Source organism: Periophthalmus magnuspinnatus, chromosome 14 (assembly GCF_009829125.3).
Source record: "Periophthalmus magnuspinnatus isolate fPerMag1 chromosome 14, fPerMag1.2.pri, whole genome shotgun sequence".
In the NCBI taxonomy this organism is placed as follows: domain Eukaryota; kingdom Metazoa; phylum Chordata; class Actinopteri; order Gobiiformes; family Gobiidae; genus Periophthalmus; species Periophthalmus magnuspinnatus.
Genome location: NC_047139.1, coordinates 1870827 through 1889031, shown reverse-complemented (window position 1 = coordinate 1889031; position 18205 = coordinate 1870827). Strand labels below are relative to the sequence as shown.

The window sequence follows — 18205 nt, the reverse complement described above, 5'->3', positions numbered from 1 at the left end:
CTTAAATATTTTTAAGTTGTATTTGGAGCAAATCTTTAATCACTTCCTTTCAAGACGCCATTTAGCCAAGTCCAGCGGTACAGGCCCACTGCTCCGTACCAGTTTCATTTTTTTAATCGATGATGCACATTGGTGTTGAAGGATCTCGCTATCCACCAGCAGAGGCCGCCAAAGGGTGAGTGAACCTGACGCCACACAGCTTATAAAGCTTTAGTAGTTAAAAATATCATGTAGTAGTTATAAGAGATTAATTTGCCGAGCTAAATTGCTAAGGATACTTATTATTATGTTATTCAATTATTCATTATATATGCAAAGTTTTGTCATTTTGATAAATTTACTTTTATCTTTAATTTTACATTTATGCTTTTGCTCTACATGGGGACACTAAATGATGTTATATTTATGTGATATATTTGGGTTTAAAATGATATGTTGAAATTAGACATAAGTTGTTTAGAAATAATTGTCAAACACCATCGTGGCCTATGTCAGAGTTAAGATACAATAGTGAGGAGACTTCAACAGGAAGTCCCCACTTCCTTTTTCGGTAATTTCAGATCTAACTGTAATCTTAACTATAACTGTATTTGTAACTAAAAGTCTGCGCTGGGATTACTTGTGTCACGGAGTCACAGAGTTCATGGGAGTGGACAATTCTCAAACTGGTTGATAACTGGACAATGATGATGTAATGCCCCTTGTGAACTGTATATAATCTTTATTTTTGAGAGCAGATGGTTCTTCTCTACTGAGGGGCGATACTTGCTCTCATGTACTGAATTACTGTTTGTCTGGCTGGTCCGCTGAGATCAATTCCCTGGCGTATGGTGTGGCAATGCGTCTCATCCCTCGTTGGGTTTTGCTTTGTATGGTGCTCGGGTCTCATCGGTGCCGGATTCACATTTAAATTGAAGTTAGGCTTTCAGTTTATATTCTGGGGGAGTGAATGGTGTATGGGACCTCATGGTGACTAGCACCGCTCCAATACACCGTTTATGCTGCCTAATCCCAAGCACTGACTCAGGCAAGGAGCAGGGGCTGCTTTCATATCCTGTCATGTGTTACAATTGAGGGTCCTTGTGTATCCTGGGCGGCGAAAGCAATAAACATCCCAAAAAAGACACTTATACTGATTGCATCTCATTTGTGCCTCTCTGAGAAGTCTCTTAAGTAGTTAAAATTTTAATATCCTGGTCAACGTTTAACAAGCATCGCTCCAGACTGGTACGTCTCCTTTGTTTTTGCACTTTTCACTACTGGTAGGTTATCCAACCTTGTGTGGTAAAAGGGTTTTTATGGGTTACTGTTAGGGGTCCACGGGGGTCTCTCCCTTAGGAGAAAAAGTTATTCACATTTGCTCTACTGCTGCGGCAATTCAACAGTAGGATTCAGAAGCTTCACATAGTCATTTGTTGTGATGACGTTTACAGTGATGTCAGCTCCCAGTTTCAGGCACCGCAGTTTAACACAGAAGTCAGTTTATTATTATTATTGACTTATTTCTTTTATCAAGTTGTTTAGATGAATATTGCAATTTAAAATGTCCAAATTATAACATGATGATCCTCGGGTGTCAGAGATTTTAACTATAGATCAGACACAATAGGTTTTCTTTAAGGGGTTAGGAGTTGGGTATAAAGTACTGACTAAACCTTCTTTATAAACCATTTGTTCATGATGATTTAAGTCTTTGTTCATGCTTTATTAAGGCCATTAAAAGTGGTACCAAAATTCTGTAGAGACGGTTGTTTTGAGTTAATGGGACTGTACAGTTCACACTCGTGCTTTATTTTACTGTTACAAAACAACTGGACTCAGTCAAATCAGTCATTGTAAATATCACTTAAACCTTTTACCGACATAATGATATGTTTTGATTTTAACCCGTCTCTGCAAACTGCAAAACTCAGAATAAGAATGGCTTGAATTCAGAATTGAATCTGGGGGAGTGAAGCTAACTGGAGGCACTGCTCTGTCTGAATCTCTCAAGTTTGACTTTAATTTGTTTTAGCAAAAAGAAGAGTCTTATCTAAAGTACAACAGTGCTGTTAAACAAGTCCCTCTTAAATAACATTACAGTCACAAGCTAGCATTAGCATTAGCATTAGCCAACAGTTTTTCAGTGAGTCACTCTCACCTTTTAAAAAAAGTAAATGTGTAACGTACCAAAGCAAGTCAGAAAACATCTCCAAACATGAAAACTGCTTTAGGCCCCAGTAAAACATCTAAACTATTAAAACCATCAGTTCAACTCATTTTAACTCTGTATATTTGATTTTTTTACCCAGAGCCTTTTCCCAGTGCAGACAGCTGTTTACCACAGAGCAGTCGTCAAAGTCCATTGTTCAAAGATAAAATCGTCTCTGAAACGTTGTTTTTGCACCGTGTAAATCCACATTTTAAACCATGAATCGTTTTATAAAATCACATTTTTGCAACATCAAAACAGCATCAGTTTTCTGCAGAAATTTTTGATATTTTAATCTTGTCAAGTCATTTTTTGTATTTTTTACTTTATGTTTAATCTTTTTTTCCCCTCCATTTTTCAAATAATTTGCTTTTACCCTGGAGAACCCACGGGGTCAAATTTGGCCACAGTTATTTCCTGCTACACAAAAAAAACAAACAAACAAAAAAAAAAAGTCAAATTTCATTTCAAAAAATTCCAAAAGCCCAGAGTGTCACTTCTGGCCCCTGCATAGCGACACCTAGTGGATGAATATTGAACTAAAATGAGCCACAGTGATAGTGACGAGACGTCTGACCACAGGATGTTTTGTTGAGCTGAAAATTAACCAAACACAATCATCTCAACAAACCAGCACTTGGTAAAACTGTGTTTGTTTGTTTTTTGTGTTAATCTTTTTAGTAATATCTTGCAGAATGTCTAGAAGTACATTTTATATTCTTTGTGGATAAATTAACAAGCCCAATGGGTCAAATTTGACCCCGATCCTAAATTAGGGAGTAAAGGGTTAAGTAGAAAAAGTGGATGTTTCAGTGAATTTATAACAGTAAATTAAAGCAATGTTCATAATTTTAGAAGAAGAAAAGGGTTCTTGGATTCTCCAGGGTTTAAAAATAAATGTATTAAAACAACCTCAGAAACAATTGTTATCTAAAGTGCAAAAATGTCCCAAAATAGGAATGTAAATCCTTAAAGCCACAGTATGTACCTTTTTCGACTAAAATAATAGTATTTTGTTTGACTTTTCTCTTTTCGGTTGCGTTTGTTGCTCCACAAACTTCACTCTTATTTGTCCTGGAGCAGGGCCTCCTGCTTGTTTCAATGGAAATGTTGGCATAAAACTTATCTTCATGGAGAATGTTCCAAAGTATGGCTTTAACATTGTATTTCCACGGAATCGTGCAGGTGACGTGCCACCTCCAGAAAGTTACATACTGTATCTTTAAACAAAGGAGCCAAAACTGCTTCATTTGAATTTTTGAGCCTTAACTCACTTTAACTTGTCCTCAGAGCAAAGTAGTTTTTCTGTGGATCAGACGACAGGGACGACACAGACGTCTGATCAGAGCCTTTCTGTTCCAGGTTCATCCTGAATGTCCATAGTCATTTTGTTTTTGTTTCTCGTATTCACATTCACACACTCGTACACATTTACATTTGTGTTTCTTCTGTTTTCCTTCCTCACTGTCTCAGATGAATAAGCTGCTGCTGCTGCACAGGTCGTGTTTGGTCTGGACTCACTTCCCCTCTCTCTCCTGGATTATGTCTTTTACAAAGACAAAATGGCCGCCGATGCTTTCTATGTATTTTTACCAGTGACTGTAAATACTTGTTCTATTTTTGTTTAAGAGAATGTTTTCAAAAATGAACTCTTGTTTCTCCAAGTCTACTGATCTGATTAAAATGTCAACAGGATATGGCTGTTTGTCAGTGGTTTGTCTTTCTGTGCTAATATCAATAACACACAGGCAAACAAGTGTCTTGCCCAAAGACATAAAAACGGTATGCATAGCCAGCAGCAGGATTCCAACTTCCAACAACCATAAGAATAAAGCTCCTTGTCAAAGCCTGAGTCAGATCTCTGAAGCTCGGCAGGACTGGGCCTGGTCAGGACGTGGAGACCGCTGGGAATACCAGGCCACAGGGGGGCGCCAGTGGATAAAACTGTTATTGTGTCCTTAGGCAAGACACTTCCCCCACATTGCCTAGTATGAATGTGGTGTGTGAGTGTTGGTCAGAGGGGCCAATGGCACAGACTGGCAGCCTCTGTCAGTCTGCCCCAGGGCAGCTGTGGCTACAGTAGTGTCTCTTACACCAGTGAGTGTGGAGTGAATGAAGAATGCACCAAACTGTAAAGCCACATTATATATATGAGTTTGTGTTTGAACTTTTTTATTTGTGGCTGAAAACACAATAAGACTCATATTTCCATGGTTTTCTATGAGTTCATGGTTTAGTTTGTTTGGTGTGGCTCCGGTCGGCTTCTCCAAGTTGAAGAAAGGTTGATAAAAGACCACATGTACTAATTACTATGGTCTACACCACTGTGTCTCCTCCTCCTTCTTATTGGACAAAAACACTGCCTCAGAACATAAAAATACAACATACTTTCTTATGGGAGTATTGAACCCAATCAAACAAACAAGGACCAAAGTAGCACATATACAGACTGTACACTTACTGCATGTGGTGCCTGTTTATGAGTTTGTAAAGTTCATATTGAACACAGTGATTTGTTCAGTACAGACACTAGTGTGAGGTTGATGTCTGCAGTTTGTCTTTGAGAGGAAATAACACATTAGAAAAGAAATCTCTGCTCAAATCAAGTCAAAATAAAACATTTACAAAGTGATTTTTCTACAGATTTGACTGTTGTATTTTACACAGAGGAGGGTGAGTGTGTCGGAGCACACACACACACTGAGGAGTCAGGACAGATCATAAACCCAGGGATCAGAGTGTGAGTGAATGTGGTGTTGAAGGTGTGGAGGTGGGTCAGTTGGTCAGAGGAGACTGTGTAGAAGGACAGAGAGCCAGCAGGACAGTCCACAAACACTGAGACTGTCCCAGAAGAGGAGGAGCAGGGCTGAGGGAGGGAGGTGCGTTTGTTATTATGAACAACAGAGAAACCATCATCAGAACAGAACAGACTCCAGGACTGATCATTGTGTCCAAACACACTGTCATAACTGTTTCCTTTCCTTCTGATTCCTCTGTAAGACACTGATATATAAACATCTCCACTCCACTGGACCTCCCAGTAACAGCGACCAGTCAGACCAGTGGAACACAGAATCTGAGGCCAGGTCTCAAATCTGTCCTGATGATCTGGATACGGCTGCTCCTCTGTCACACGTGTCACCTTCTTGTTGTTGTCAGACAGTTTGAGTTTTCTGTGAGCTGTGTTTGGATCCAGAGTGAGATCACAGAAATCTGATGGAGAGAAGACACAACACAGCAGCAGTTAGTCCCATGTGGAGACACACATTTAATTATAGTTTAATATGGGTCAATCTATTCATGAAAGATGGATTTAAAGTCAATTATTTATGATGAATGTATTTTTATTCTGATGATTTTATTTGTGAATCATGTCAGTCTTATATTTGGCTCATGTTTCTTTTGCATCAGTTCTATATTTCCTTTAGTTTCAGCCTCACATCTATTTCAGAATATTTTCAGTGTAAAACTTGAGTTTGTTGCTACAGTGACAAAGTGCAGCTCCAGTCTCTGACGTCACTCCACACATTCTACACTCCTCTGTGCTCCTCCTGTGCTCCTCCTACACCCCTCTGTGCTCCTCCTGTGCTCCTCCTACACTCCTCTGTGCTCCTCCTGTGCTCCTCCTACACTCCTCTGTGCTCCTCCTTTGCTCCTCCTACACTCCTCTGTGCTCCATGACACAGACTTTCTCCTTTAAAATGTCTCTATATGAATCCACAGTCACTTGTGCTTGTGTGTAGACCTGTGTCCAACAGCTGTGCCTGTGTCAGTGTGGCTCCTCCTTTTCTCCTCTTTGCTCCTCCTTTGCTCCAGCAGCAGTAGTTCTGATGGGGCTTGGTGCTCCTCCTTTGCTCCTCCTTTGCTCCAGCAGCAGTAGTTCTGATGGGGCTTGGTGCACACAGGGGCTGAGACATGTGGCTCTGTGTTTCAGGAGCTTGTTCACAGCTTCTGTCCTTTTGCCAGTGTTTGTGTGTCTGTTGTTGTTCTAGTGATGAGGAGGAGGCAGCAGAGGCACAGCTCAGAGGAGAACAGGGGATTGGTTTAAATCCACTGTCTCCAGAAGAAGAATGAAGATCACTGTTGTGTTTGAGCTGAAACATGAGTGCAGTTACACAGCTCCAGACTGGACTCTTCAGGATCTGCTTCAGGAGTCAGTCGTGGACACAGCTGTGGACCTCACAGTCTGAGGTCTCTCACACAACAATATATATTCTATGTGAGGACTGTGCCATTTTATCCATTTTAAATAAGTGTCTGTTTCAAATTGAGTTATTTTAACACTTACACTTTCTGAGTCCTGGTGTCAACCTCACAGCTCCAGCAAACTCCAGTCTGAAACACACGACATGAGACTGAAACACACGACATGAGACTGAAACACACGACATGAGACTGAAACGCACGACATGAGACTGAAACGCACGACATGAGACTGAAACACACGACATGAGACTGAAACACACGACATGAGACTGAAACACACGACATGAGACTGAAACGCACGACATGAGACTGAAACGCACGACATGAGACTGAAACGCACGACATGAGACTGAAACACACGACATGAGACTGAAACACACGACGTGAGACTGAAACACACGACATGAGACTGAAACACACGACGTGAGACTGAAACGCACGACATGAGACTGAAACACGCGACATCAGACTGAAACACGCAACATGAGACTGAAACACGCGACATGAGACTGAAACACGCGACATGAGACTGAAACACGCAACATGAGACTGAAACACGCAACATGAGACTGAAACACGACGTGAGACTGAAACACATGACGTGAGACTGAAACACGCAACATGAGACTGAAACACGACGTGAGACTGAAACACACGACGTGAGACTGAAACATACGACATGAGACTGAAACACTCGACATCAGCTTGAAACACGCAACATGAGACTGAAACACACGACGTGAGACTGAAACATATGACATGAGACTGAAACACACGATATGAGACTGAAACACACGACGTGAGACTGAAACGCACGACATGAGACTGAAACGCACGACATGAGACTGAAACACGCGACATGAGACTGAAACACGCGACATGAGACTGAAACACGCAACATGAGACTGAAACACACGACATGAGACTGAAACATACGACATGAGACTGAAACACACGACGTGAGACTGAAACACACGACATGCACATTAGTCTCTCTCTCTCTCACACACACACACTTTGGGGGCGGGGCCTGTGTGTGGACACTTTGGGGGCGGGGCCTCTGTGTGTGGACACTTTGGGGGCGGGGCCTCTGTGTGTGGACACTTTGGGGGCGGGGCCTCTGTGTGTGGACACATGAGGATCAGAGCCTGTTGTACAGACAGAGCGACAGAGACAAGTCTGAGCTCCATCTGAGTTTTTAAATGATCCACAAAGACCCAGGAATCAGTGAGAAACAGACACTAAAGTCTTCAAACCCAGAGTGGAGAAATAAATAAGTGAATATGTGCGCGGGGAGTTAGCCATGGAGTTTTCAGCACTGTAACGTGTGGTAGTGGTCAGGCAGAGAGCGCTAGCTACAGCCATTAACATGTGCTCTGGGATAGAAGAACAACAAGACTTGTAGATTTACACTGATACTTGGTTTATTTCACATTTATAAACCAAACAATGCCACGTCTCCACGGCAACAACAATCACACATGAAAGAGTCCGTTTTATACCTGTACCACACATTACTTGAGCTGTAGAGCGCACAGGTGTGTGTCCATAACACAGCAACAAGTGATGACCTGTGACCTTACAGTACATTACAAATAGAGAGGCGCCACCATATGGTGCTATCAGGTACTACAACAGAAATACACTGGTAATACTGACTGTTACAGCACGTGTCAGTGATGTTGACTTTGAACACCACTAAAACACACATACATCACAATAATCCAGGACTGGATCTACCAGAACTGAACCAGGACTAAACCAGGACTACACCAGGATCATAGTGAGCAGAAAGGAGCAGCAGACTCCACAGGACAAGCACAGGACTTAGGTGTATGTTTGTATATATCTCCTCATCCTCAACTCCCACGTGCACAGGTTAGAGACCCAGTCCCGTCAGAACCCCACCCTGAGTCCTGCACAGTGGACCCTCAGATCCAGACTGAGACCAGGAGAAGGACCAGGTCTAAACCCAAGATCCAGGACAGACCTCAGCCCAACCCCATCTAGCTCTGGGACAGTCCTGACACCTCTGTGTATAAGGGACAACAGGGGACACATACAGGTATAAATATACTACTACTACGACTACTACTACTACTACTGCAGTTGCTATTACCTCTACTAATACTACTGCTGCACAATATACAGGTATGTTCAGAGGTTTTTTGAGCCGACAGAGAAAACACTGACTTTTGTGCCAGTTTCTTGTGAGGTCCAGTAATTACACAGATATGATCCATAAACCAGGTTCAACATCTGGACCAATGCAGATGGAGCTGGGAGTGGCCTGAGGGTTGGTGGTTCCTCTGCCTTTGTGCCTAAAGGCCTCACCTCCAGTGTGCTGCTGTGTGTGTGGTTGTGCCTTTGACAGACAGCAGGGGGCGCTCTCACCTGACAGACAGCAGGGGGCGCTGGTCCTGTAGAGCGGTCAGGAGCTCTGCTGAGGGTCCTGGATGGTTGTAGCTCAGGTCTAACTCTCTCAGGTGGGAGGGGGCGGAGCTCAGAGCTGAGGCCAGAGCAGCCCCGCCCCTCTGTGAGACCAGACATCCAGACAGCCTAAAGACACAGCATTACACTCATGTGGACACAAGGGGGCAGAGTGCATCATGGGAGCATCTCACCTGAGCGTCTCCAGTCTGCAGGGGGCGCTCTTCAGTCCAGAACACAGCAGCTCCACTCCTGAGTCCTGGAGGTCGTTGTGACTGAGATCCAGGTGTGTGAGACTGGAGGAGCTGAGGACTGAGGACAGAGGCCCACAGCTGTGAGGGGACAGTCCACAGAGGGACAGACTGAGGAGACAAGAGGAAACACTGACTCAATTACAATCAGAAAATAAACATTTACTCCTTTACTGTCGGACCAGTTGATGAAATAAATGGGGATAATAACAACATGAAGATTATAACGGTTAATGATTTTGATCTTTTTTTTTAAAATATTGTCCCAGAGTTCTCTGTAAAATCCCAGACCAAGGTAAAATTCAGTGTAGAGAAACAATAATGAGGACCATTACTATTTTTTTTCTCTCAGCAACCAATGAATGAGAAGTCAAATATGTAAAAAAATGTAAAAATAAATTCTCCACAGACTCATGATATTGACGTGTCATTGGTTTAAAAAGTCATAACATTGTAAAAACACATATATGTAATTTATCTCTTCAGTCCGGCTGTTTCCCAAACAAAATGAAAATTGCAAAAGTGATAACACTTTTCAAAAATGGAAATAAACAGTTTCACAAATTATAGACCAGTTTCACTGTTGATTTAGTTCTCAAAAAAATAAAAATAAATAAATAAATAAAATCTTGACTAGAAAAGTTTGTTTGCAAATAATAAACGGCATTCAACATGGCTTCAGAGCGAAAAGAACCACTTCAATGGCAATAACTGAAGCAGCAGAATAAATCACCAATGCACTGGACTAAAAGAAGCTGTTTGTGTCTTTATTGATCTGAAAAAAGCATTTGACACATTTAATCATTCAATCCTGATAATAAACTTGAAAGACACAGTATCAGAGGAGCAGCTGGAACTGGCTAAGAGATTATACTTAAGAAGACGAGTCCAGTTTGTTAAAATGGGAGAATACTCATCTGAATACCTTGGCTTTGCTTGTGGAGTTCCCCAGGGGTCAGTGTTGGGACCCACACTTTTCAATCTTTATATAAATGATATATTTAATGTCACATTCCTTAAAACTAACTCTCTTTGCTGATGACACTAACATTTTTATAGTAGTTTAGATTAAAATGATAAAACTAAACTAACTAACTAAATAAAATAAAACAATGGATGGATATAAATAAACGGTCACTAAATCTAAGTAAAACCAAAGTAATGACCTTTGGTGAACATAAAACCAGAACTACAAATAAATATTGAGGGTGTACAAATTGAAAATGTGTTTGAGAATAAATTCCTAGGAGTAATTATGGACAGTAAATTATCATGTAAAGCCACATCCGGCACAGAAAAACTACAATACCCAAGATCCTCTCAATTATAAATAAAGCAAAACAATATCTTAATCACAATGCTCTCCGTACATTATACTGCTCACTGGTTCTCACTTATTTCATATTGAAATATGGGGGAATAATTACTAAAGTATAACTAACCCATTATTTTTATTGAAAAAACGAGCCGTGTGGATCATTCATACGGCTGGTTTTCTAGATCACACTCACAATCTTTTCATCCAGTCCAAATGAGTAAAATTTTATGCCCTCGTAAAATATTATATTATGATTATATTATTCAAAACCTTCATTAAGTTATTACCATGTAATGTGCAAAAGTGTTTTACTCTTGAAGAGAGAACTTATAATTAGAGACGCTGTGGAAATATTAAACTACCTCATGTTTGAACAACTCGTAAAAGTTTTTGTGTGACTGTGTGTGGAGTGAAACTGTGGAATGATCTGGATTTAAAACAAAAGCAATGCCAAAGTATTCATAAATTTAAGTTTTTATATAAAGACATGGTCTGGTCTGATACAGAGAGAGACCAATTTAAATATAAAGTCACACTGCACTTTCTCTGGGTCAGTGCTGGTTCCACTTTATCCTTATTGTTTCCTTCACATTGTTGGTCTGTTTTTCTTTCTGTTGCAATTTAGAAATGTCTCATGTTACTTATAGTAAAACTGTACAGCCATTTTATTGTCAGTGACTTTTGCTGCATTTATTGTCATGAACTGAGTCATGTCATATATCTATATATCTATATATATATATATATATATATATATATATATATATATATATATATATATATATATATATATATATATATATATATATATATATATACTGAATATGAAGTTTAATCAAAGCATTTAATTAATTTTCTAATAAGTTTTCTTCTTCCCACTCCTATTCGAGCTTGTATAGGAACAAATCTGAGAGATGTGCTGTGTGTGCCTGATACATTTGCTCGAACTGAACAAATAAATGAAATGAAAAATGACCAGTGTCTGCAGAGCTGTTCTGAGACTCACCTGAGAGTCTCCAGTCTGCAGGGGGCGCTCTTCAGTCCAGAACACAGCAGCTCCACTCCTGAGTCCTGGAGGTCGTTGTGACTGAGATCCAGGTGTGTGAGACTGGAGGAGCTGAGGACTGAGGACAGAGGCCCACAGCTGTGAGGGGACAGTCCACAGAGGGACAGACTGAGGAGACAGAGGGACATTAGAGACTAGAACCACCACACAAGAGTTTAAGCCTCAGCCTTTGTGGGCCGGTGCTGGGCTTGTTTGACTCCAGACGTGAGAGATGTGAGAGGGGTGTGGCTGAAGGGAGCTCCGCCCCCTCACATCTCTCCATCTGACACAGAGCGACTCTGCTGTGGCTCTGTGAGGAGCGGTCAGCGGCTACACGTGCGGTGAGTCGTTTGTTTCTGCTTTGTTTTATTGTTCATTTCCTTGGCTCTTTCAAAATAAAACCTTCTGCATTGACAAACTGCAGATTGAGCCTTATAATGAAAAGGTTTAAAAATGCACCAACTCAAGAAAAAAAGAAAAAACTTGACCTGTCCAGAGCATCAGAGAGTTCAACTGATTTTTAGGTGTAAATGATGCATTGAACGTGACATTTAACTTGAAATTAATGATTTAATATAACATGTAAAAGAACAGAACAGGCCTATTGTCTGATGCAGTTTTAAGAATAGATGAGATCTCCAACTTATTTTAATAAGACCATTAAAAATAGTAACTAAAATGCAGCAGAATACAAGAATTTATGTGATTATTTACAAAATTATTTTTCGTGGAAGAAACCCCACAGTTCCCAGTTCCCCCTACACATTTAAGTTATTTAGGCCACGCTGAAAAAGAGAGCTGGTCAAGACTTGATGTTACTTTTATCAAATGTTGTTTTTCAACAACCAACAGGTTATGTAATAATATTGCATAATATTACCCCCTCTGACCTGAGCTGTTCCAGTTTACAGTGAGGACTCTTCAGACCAACAGACAACATCTTCAGCCCTGAGTCCTTCAAGTCGTTGAGACTGAGATCCAGGACTGTCAGACTAGAGGACTGGGAGCTGAGGACTGAGGACAGAGCTTCACAGCTTCTCTCTGACAGGTTACAGCTGCTCAGTCTGGACAGAGAAAACAATGTAAAAGATGTATCAAATCATCCTCTGTTAAACAAATGTTACTCACAGAGCTTTGTTGGAGGCCTTGACCACTGGCAGCAGCCTCAGGAGAGCCTCCTCTGAAGCACAGTATTTCTTCAGCTCAAACTGGTCCAGATCTTCTTCTGATGACAGTAAGATGAAGGCCAGAGCTGACCACTGAGCAGGAGACAGTCCACCTTCAGATAGACGTCCTGAACTCAGGACCTGTTGGATCTGCTCCACCAGAGAACGCTCATTCAGTTCATTCAGACAGTGGAGCAGGTTGATGCTCCTCTCTGCAGACACATCCTCACTCAGCTTCTTCTTGATGTACTCAGCTGTTTTCTGATTGGTCTGGGAGCGACTTTCTGTCTGTGTCATCAGACCTTGTAGAAGGCTCTGATTGGTCGACAGTGAAAGACCCAGGAGGAAGCGGAGGAGCAGGTCCAGGTGTCCATTTGGACTCTGCAAGGCCTGGTCCACAGCTGTCTGGTAAAACTGAACTGATTTACTGCTAAAAATATTTGACCGTAATGATGTTTGTTCCTCTGAGAGCAGGTTGATCCCAGTGTTGATGAAGGTCTGATGGATGTGAAGAGCAGCCAGAAACTCCTGCACACTCAGATGGATGAAGCAGTAGACCTTGTCCTGGTACAGGCCTGGCTCCTCTCTAAAGACCTGTGTGAACACTCCAGAGTACACTGAGGCCGCTGCAGCGTCCAGCCCACACTCACTCAGGTCACACTCGTAGAAGATCAGGTTTCCTTTCTGCAACTGCTCAAAGGCCAGTTTTCCCAGAGACTCCACCATCTTCTTGGTCTCTGGACTCCAGTGTGGGTCTGTCTCAGATCCTCCTTCATACTTGATGTTCTTGACTTTGGCCTGAACCACCAGGAAGTGGATGTACATCTGAGTCAGGGTCTTGGGCAGCTCTCCTCTCTCTCTGCTTTTCAACACATGCTCCAGGACTGTGGCAGCGATCCAGCAGAAGATTGGCATGTAGCACATGATGTGGAGGCTTCTGGACGTCTTGATGTGGGAGATGATTGTGTCGGCCTCATCTCTGAACCTCTTCTTAAAGTACTGCTCCTTCTGCGGGTCGGTGAACCCTCTGACCTCTGTCACCATGGAGACGCACTCAGCAGGGATCTGATTGGCCGCCGCGGGTCGTGTGGTTATCCAGAGGTGAGCGGAGGGAAGCAGGCTCCCCCTGATGAGGTTCACCAGCAGCACGTGCAGTGAGGTGGACTCTGTGGGGTCGGTCAGGGCCTTGGTTTTGGTGAAGTCCAGAGGAAGTCTGCACTCGTCCAGACCGTCAAAGATGAAGAGCACCTGGAGGTCTTCAAAGCTGCAGAGTTCTGTTTGTGTTTGACTAAAGAAGTGATGAACAAGTGTCACCAAGCTGAAGCTTCTCTCCTTCAGCACATTGAGTGATCTGAAAGTGAACGGGAACAGCAGCTGTATGTCCTGGTTGGCTTTGCCTTCAGCCCAGTCCAGACTGAACTTCTGAGTGAGCACTGTTTTCCCGATGCCAGCCACTCCCTTTGTCAGCACTGTTCTGATTGGTCCATGTGTGTGAGCTGGGCCTTTAAACATGTCTTCACATGTGATGGGTGTCTCTGCTGGGCCTGGTTTCCTGGAGGCTGTTTCCATGTGTCTGACCTCATGTTCCTGGTTGACCTCTGAAGACCCTCCCTCTGTGATGTAGAGCTCTGTGTAGATCTGATTCAGAGGGGTGGGGTTTCCTGCTTTAGCGATGCCCTCAAACACACACTCAAACTTCTGCTGCAGATTAGACTTCAGTTTACGTCGATAAACTCCAGAACAAGTCCCTGAATGAAGACAACAGATACAGGCCTGAGTCTCAGAGAATATAAAACGACTGTGAGCACCTTGTTAAATGTGTTAAATGGTCCCACTGCTCCTCAGACGCTCAGCCAGCTCCTTCTGCTTCATCCTCCTCAGGAAGTTCAGTGTGATCTTCAGAACAGCCTCACTGCTGCTCCTCTGCTCTTCATCCTCATCCTCCACAGGCTCTAAGCATTCTGGGTAATCTGTACTCAGAACCTTGTGGAGCTTCTTCAGCTCCTTCTGGACAAAAGTGAAGATGTCCTCCTCCAGAAGCTGAACAGACACATTATAAACAACACAAATGCAGTCAGTGTCAGATCTGTGTGGAACAAGTTCTCATTCATCTGAACATTTACAAACTTTAGTGACAGACCTTAAATATGGAGTCCAGCTGTGTCTGATGGTGCTGACCACTGGAGACCTCTGGACCCTGCTGCTCCACTCTGTGAGAGAGACTCATCAAACACTTATGTTCATTTCAATTGTTTTATTCAATGGAAACTCACGGGTCGTTGGCAAAAACAGGTGGACGTTCCATAGACCAGTCACTCCTGAGGGACTCACAGATGGGACCAGGTTCAGATGGAGGATGTTTCTGGTGGATCCTGAGACACAGAAGAAAACACACTTCAGTCACAGTAAAACACATGGGACTGTTATGACTCAGGTCTGATACTTGTACAAAGTGTTCATGAGGCCCTCACCACAGACGCTGCAGTGCCACAGTTTGAACAAAGAAACACCACATTTTACAAAGTATTTTCTCTTTCATTATTTCTCTAAATTCATTCTATTGTTAACATGTTTTTATTTTAAACCTCAAAGTTGTTCATGTCCAGACTCTGGTCCAGGTCGAGGCCTGACAGTGACACTGAATGTAATGGATGTTTGTTAAACGTTTTCACTCTTAAAATCCTTCAGTGTCTGTGTTTAAATGCACACTTAAAATCTGATCATAATCTGATTTCTGCAGTTGTCAGATTACTCAAATGTGACTGAAAACAGTAAAATCCGATGTGATTTCATTCAGATTTTTACGCCTCATGTGTTAAAGAAGAAAATAGATAAAAAAGGTCAAACAAACGCAGCAACGACAAAGATCAGTGAAGACTAAAATCAGTTGAGTTTGACCCTAATCCTACAATGACCCGACACATGTAAACCTGGTGTTTGTGGTCAGATTTCTTCTGTGCATGTAAACACACTCCAACAGGCAGATCTAATCTTTGGCTCAGACTCACTGTGGACCATGCTCCTTTTTAAAATCAATCAGTCGTCCAATAGAGCGTTCACTCTCCAGCGCCGCCCTGCTGGTGGTGGGAGGGGCTGCGTCCTCTCTGGTCTCTCTCTGATCCATGCTCAGTCCAGAGTCCTACAGAATGACATCACACTGTTTAGCCCCGCCCACTGCTCACATGGTTCATCTCATGTAGTTTTGTCAAGTGTCTCCATAAAGAAACTTTCACATCAAAATGTAAAGAAGGAGACGCCAAAAGAGCTAAACATTTATGAAATACAACTGTACAATGAAATGTTCACATTGAGAAGAAACAAAAACACAAAATGACCTTCCATCAAACAAACAGTAATCAGAACTCAGACTTTTACTTATATCTGATTTATAAAGACATGGGCCACAAAGAAAACACTCCACATATTAGATAATGAATAATTAACACCATCTGAAGAAAAATTAGATATGAAGTTATTAATGAGTTCTATTAAAAACATGGGAAAAACACAGTCTGATCTGAAGGAAAAATAAATAATAATAATTATAAAAACAGTTGATAAAAAGTGTTTAAAAAAAAGAAAAGAAATAAATATCCAACAGTGTGAGTTTAGAGCAGAAAAGTCACTCCCTGGTGCATTGATGCAGAGTTCAAAGGTCAAAGCCTTGTGGGTAACTGTGGCTCTGAGCTCTGTGCTGTGAACTCACAAGGTTTAGATCAGTCACATATTAATGCCACTTTATTCATTCTATGTTTACACCTAAAATACTGTGGCTCTGCTGCTTTTGTTCTGTATTTTTATAACGACATTTAGTTAAATGTCCAGTTAAAAACTGTATAATTTCCACTGTGTTTGTTTCTGTTGAAGGAGTTTCACCTGTTTCATCTGATCCACAGAAGAAACAAAACTAAGAACATAAAGACTCATGATTCTGAGAGTCCAGTTAATGGGAAACATACAGTAAGTTTAGATAAAGCTGAAACTGGCCCTCTCAAACTGTGAGACATAACGACACAACAAGACTGTAACCAGGAAATAAACCAGGAAATAAACCAGGAAATACACCAGGAAATAAACCAGGAAATAAACCAAGAAATAAACCAGAAAATAAACCAGGAAATAAACCAGGAAATAAACCAGGGAATAAACCAGGAAATAAACCAGGAAATAAACCAGGGAATAAACCAGGAAATACACCAGGAAATAAACCAGGAAATAAACCAGGAAATAAACCAGGAAATAAACCAGGAAACAAACCAGGAAATAAACCAGGGAATAAACCAGGAAATAAACCAGGAAATAAACCAGGAAATAAACCAGGAAATAAACCAGGAAATAAACCAGGAAATAAACCAGGAAATAAACCAGGAAATAAACCAAGAAATAAACCAGGAAATAAACCAGGAAATAAACCAGGAAATAAACCAGGAAATAAACCAGGAAATAAACCAGGAAATAAACCAGGAAATAAACCAGGAAATAAACCAGGAAATAAACCAAGAAATAAACCAGGAAATAAACCAGGGAATAAACCAGGAAATAAAAGGATGTAAAAGTCATTGCTCATAATATTAAAGATTAGACTAAAAGGAGGTTTAGGACTTTCACGCAGCACTGCACAAACACACTCCATTCTTGCCCTGTCACATAGAAAAGAACGTACTGTGACAACAGATAGATTGTGTAGCATGTCCTCCCAGGTCAAGCTGTTACAGATAACGCTGCGCCAGTGGGGCGCCTGGAGGGTAGAGGAGTGCCAGAAGGAAGAAGAAGATGTCCACACCCAGCTACTGAATATTCATGATTTATGTTTAAATGTGGCGTTCAGGGTCAAGCACTCAGATCAAAATGGGACCGCCCCTGAGATCTCCGTGCACGTACTAGGGACAGAACCACGCCTGACGTGTATTAGATTGGATGTATAGGGAACAATAAAACTCGAGTGATTCTACTCTCTGGTCTCCAGTGATTCTTCTGATCGGATAAAAGGAACATGCTTACAAAATAAACCAAGAAATAAACCAGGAAATAAACCAGGTCTAAACCAAGACTAAAACAGGACCAAACCAGGACTAAACCAGGACTAAACCAGGACTAAACCAAGACTAAAACAGGACCAAACCAGGACTAAAACAGGACCAAACCAGGACCAAACCAGGACTAAACCAGGACCAAACCAGGACTAAACCAGGACTAAAACAGGACCAAAACAGGACCAAACCAGGACTAAACCAGGACTAAACCAGGACCAAACCAGGACTAAACCAGGACTAAACCAGGACCAAACCAGGACTAAAACAGGACCAAAGCAGGACTAAACCAGGTCTAAACCAGGACTAAACCAGGACTAAACCAGGACTAAACCAGGTCTAAACCAGGACTAAACCAGGACTAAACCAGGACTAAACCAGGTCTAAACCAGGACTAAACCAGGACTAAACCAGGTCTAAACCAGGACCAAACCAGGACTAAACCAGGACTAAACCAGGACTAAACCCAGTGTTAAATAGAATTAAACTAGTGAAACCTGAGCGGATCCAAAGAGTCCAAAGTGTCTCCGAGAAAAGTGCGCAGTTGAAAGAAGAGGAAGTTTTCCTG

General features: G+C 41.8%; 1 protein-coding gene across 3 annotated transcripts; it reads right to left on the bottom strand.

The window, feature by feature from the left end:
* Positions 1-4329: 4329 nt before the first annotated feature.
* On the bottom strand, positions 4330-18195 carry LOC117381189 (NLR family CARD domain-containing protein 3-like). 3 transcript variants are annotated; one of them, XM_055226598.1, is made up of 12 exons: positions 18135-18195; positions 15616-15746; positions 14881-14979; positions 14748-14817; positions 14443-14647; positions 12570-14355; positions 12332-12505; positions 11403-11570; positions 9022-9189; positions 8792-8956; positions 6480-6526; positions 4330-5404 (listed from the first exon to the last, which is right to left on the bottom strand). In XM_055226598.1, the coding sequence occupies exons 2-12, from the start codon at positions 15729-15731 to the stop codon at positions 4851-4853; spliced, it is 3552 nt and encodes a 1183-aa protein (XP_055082573.1). In that variant the 5' UTR covers positions 15732-15746; positions 18135-18195; the 3' UTR covers positions 4330-4850. The 3 variants fall into 3 exon arrangements, with proteins under 3 accessions (XP_055082573.1, XP_055082572.1, XP_033833979.1); XM_055226597.1 differs by lacking the exon at positions 18135-18195 and adding an exon at positions 17271-17621; XM_033978088.2 differs by lacking the exons at positions 9022-9189; positions 18135-18195 and adding an exon at positions 17271-17620 and having other exon boundaries at positions 4331-5404.
* Between the last annotated feature and the right edge of the window lie 10 nt (positions 18196-18205).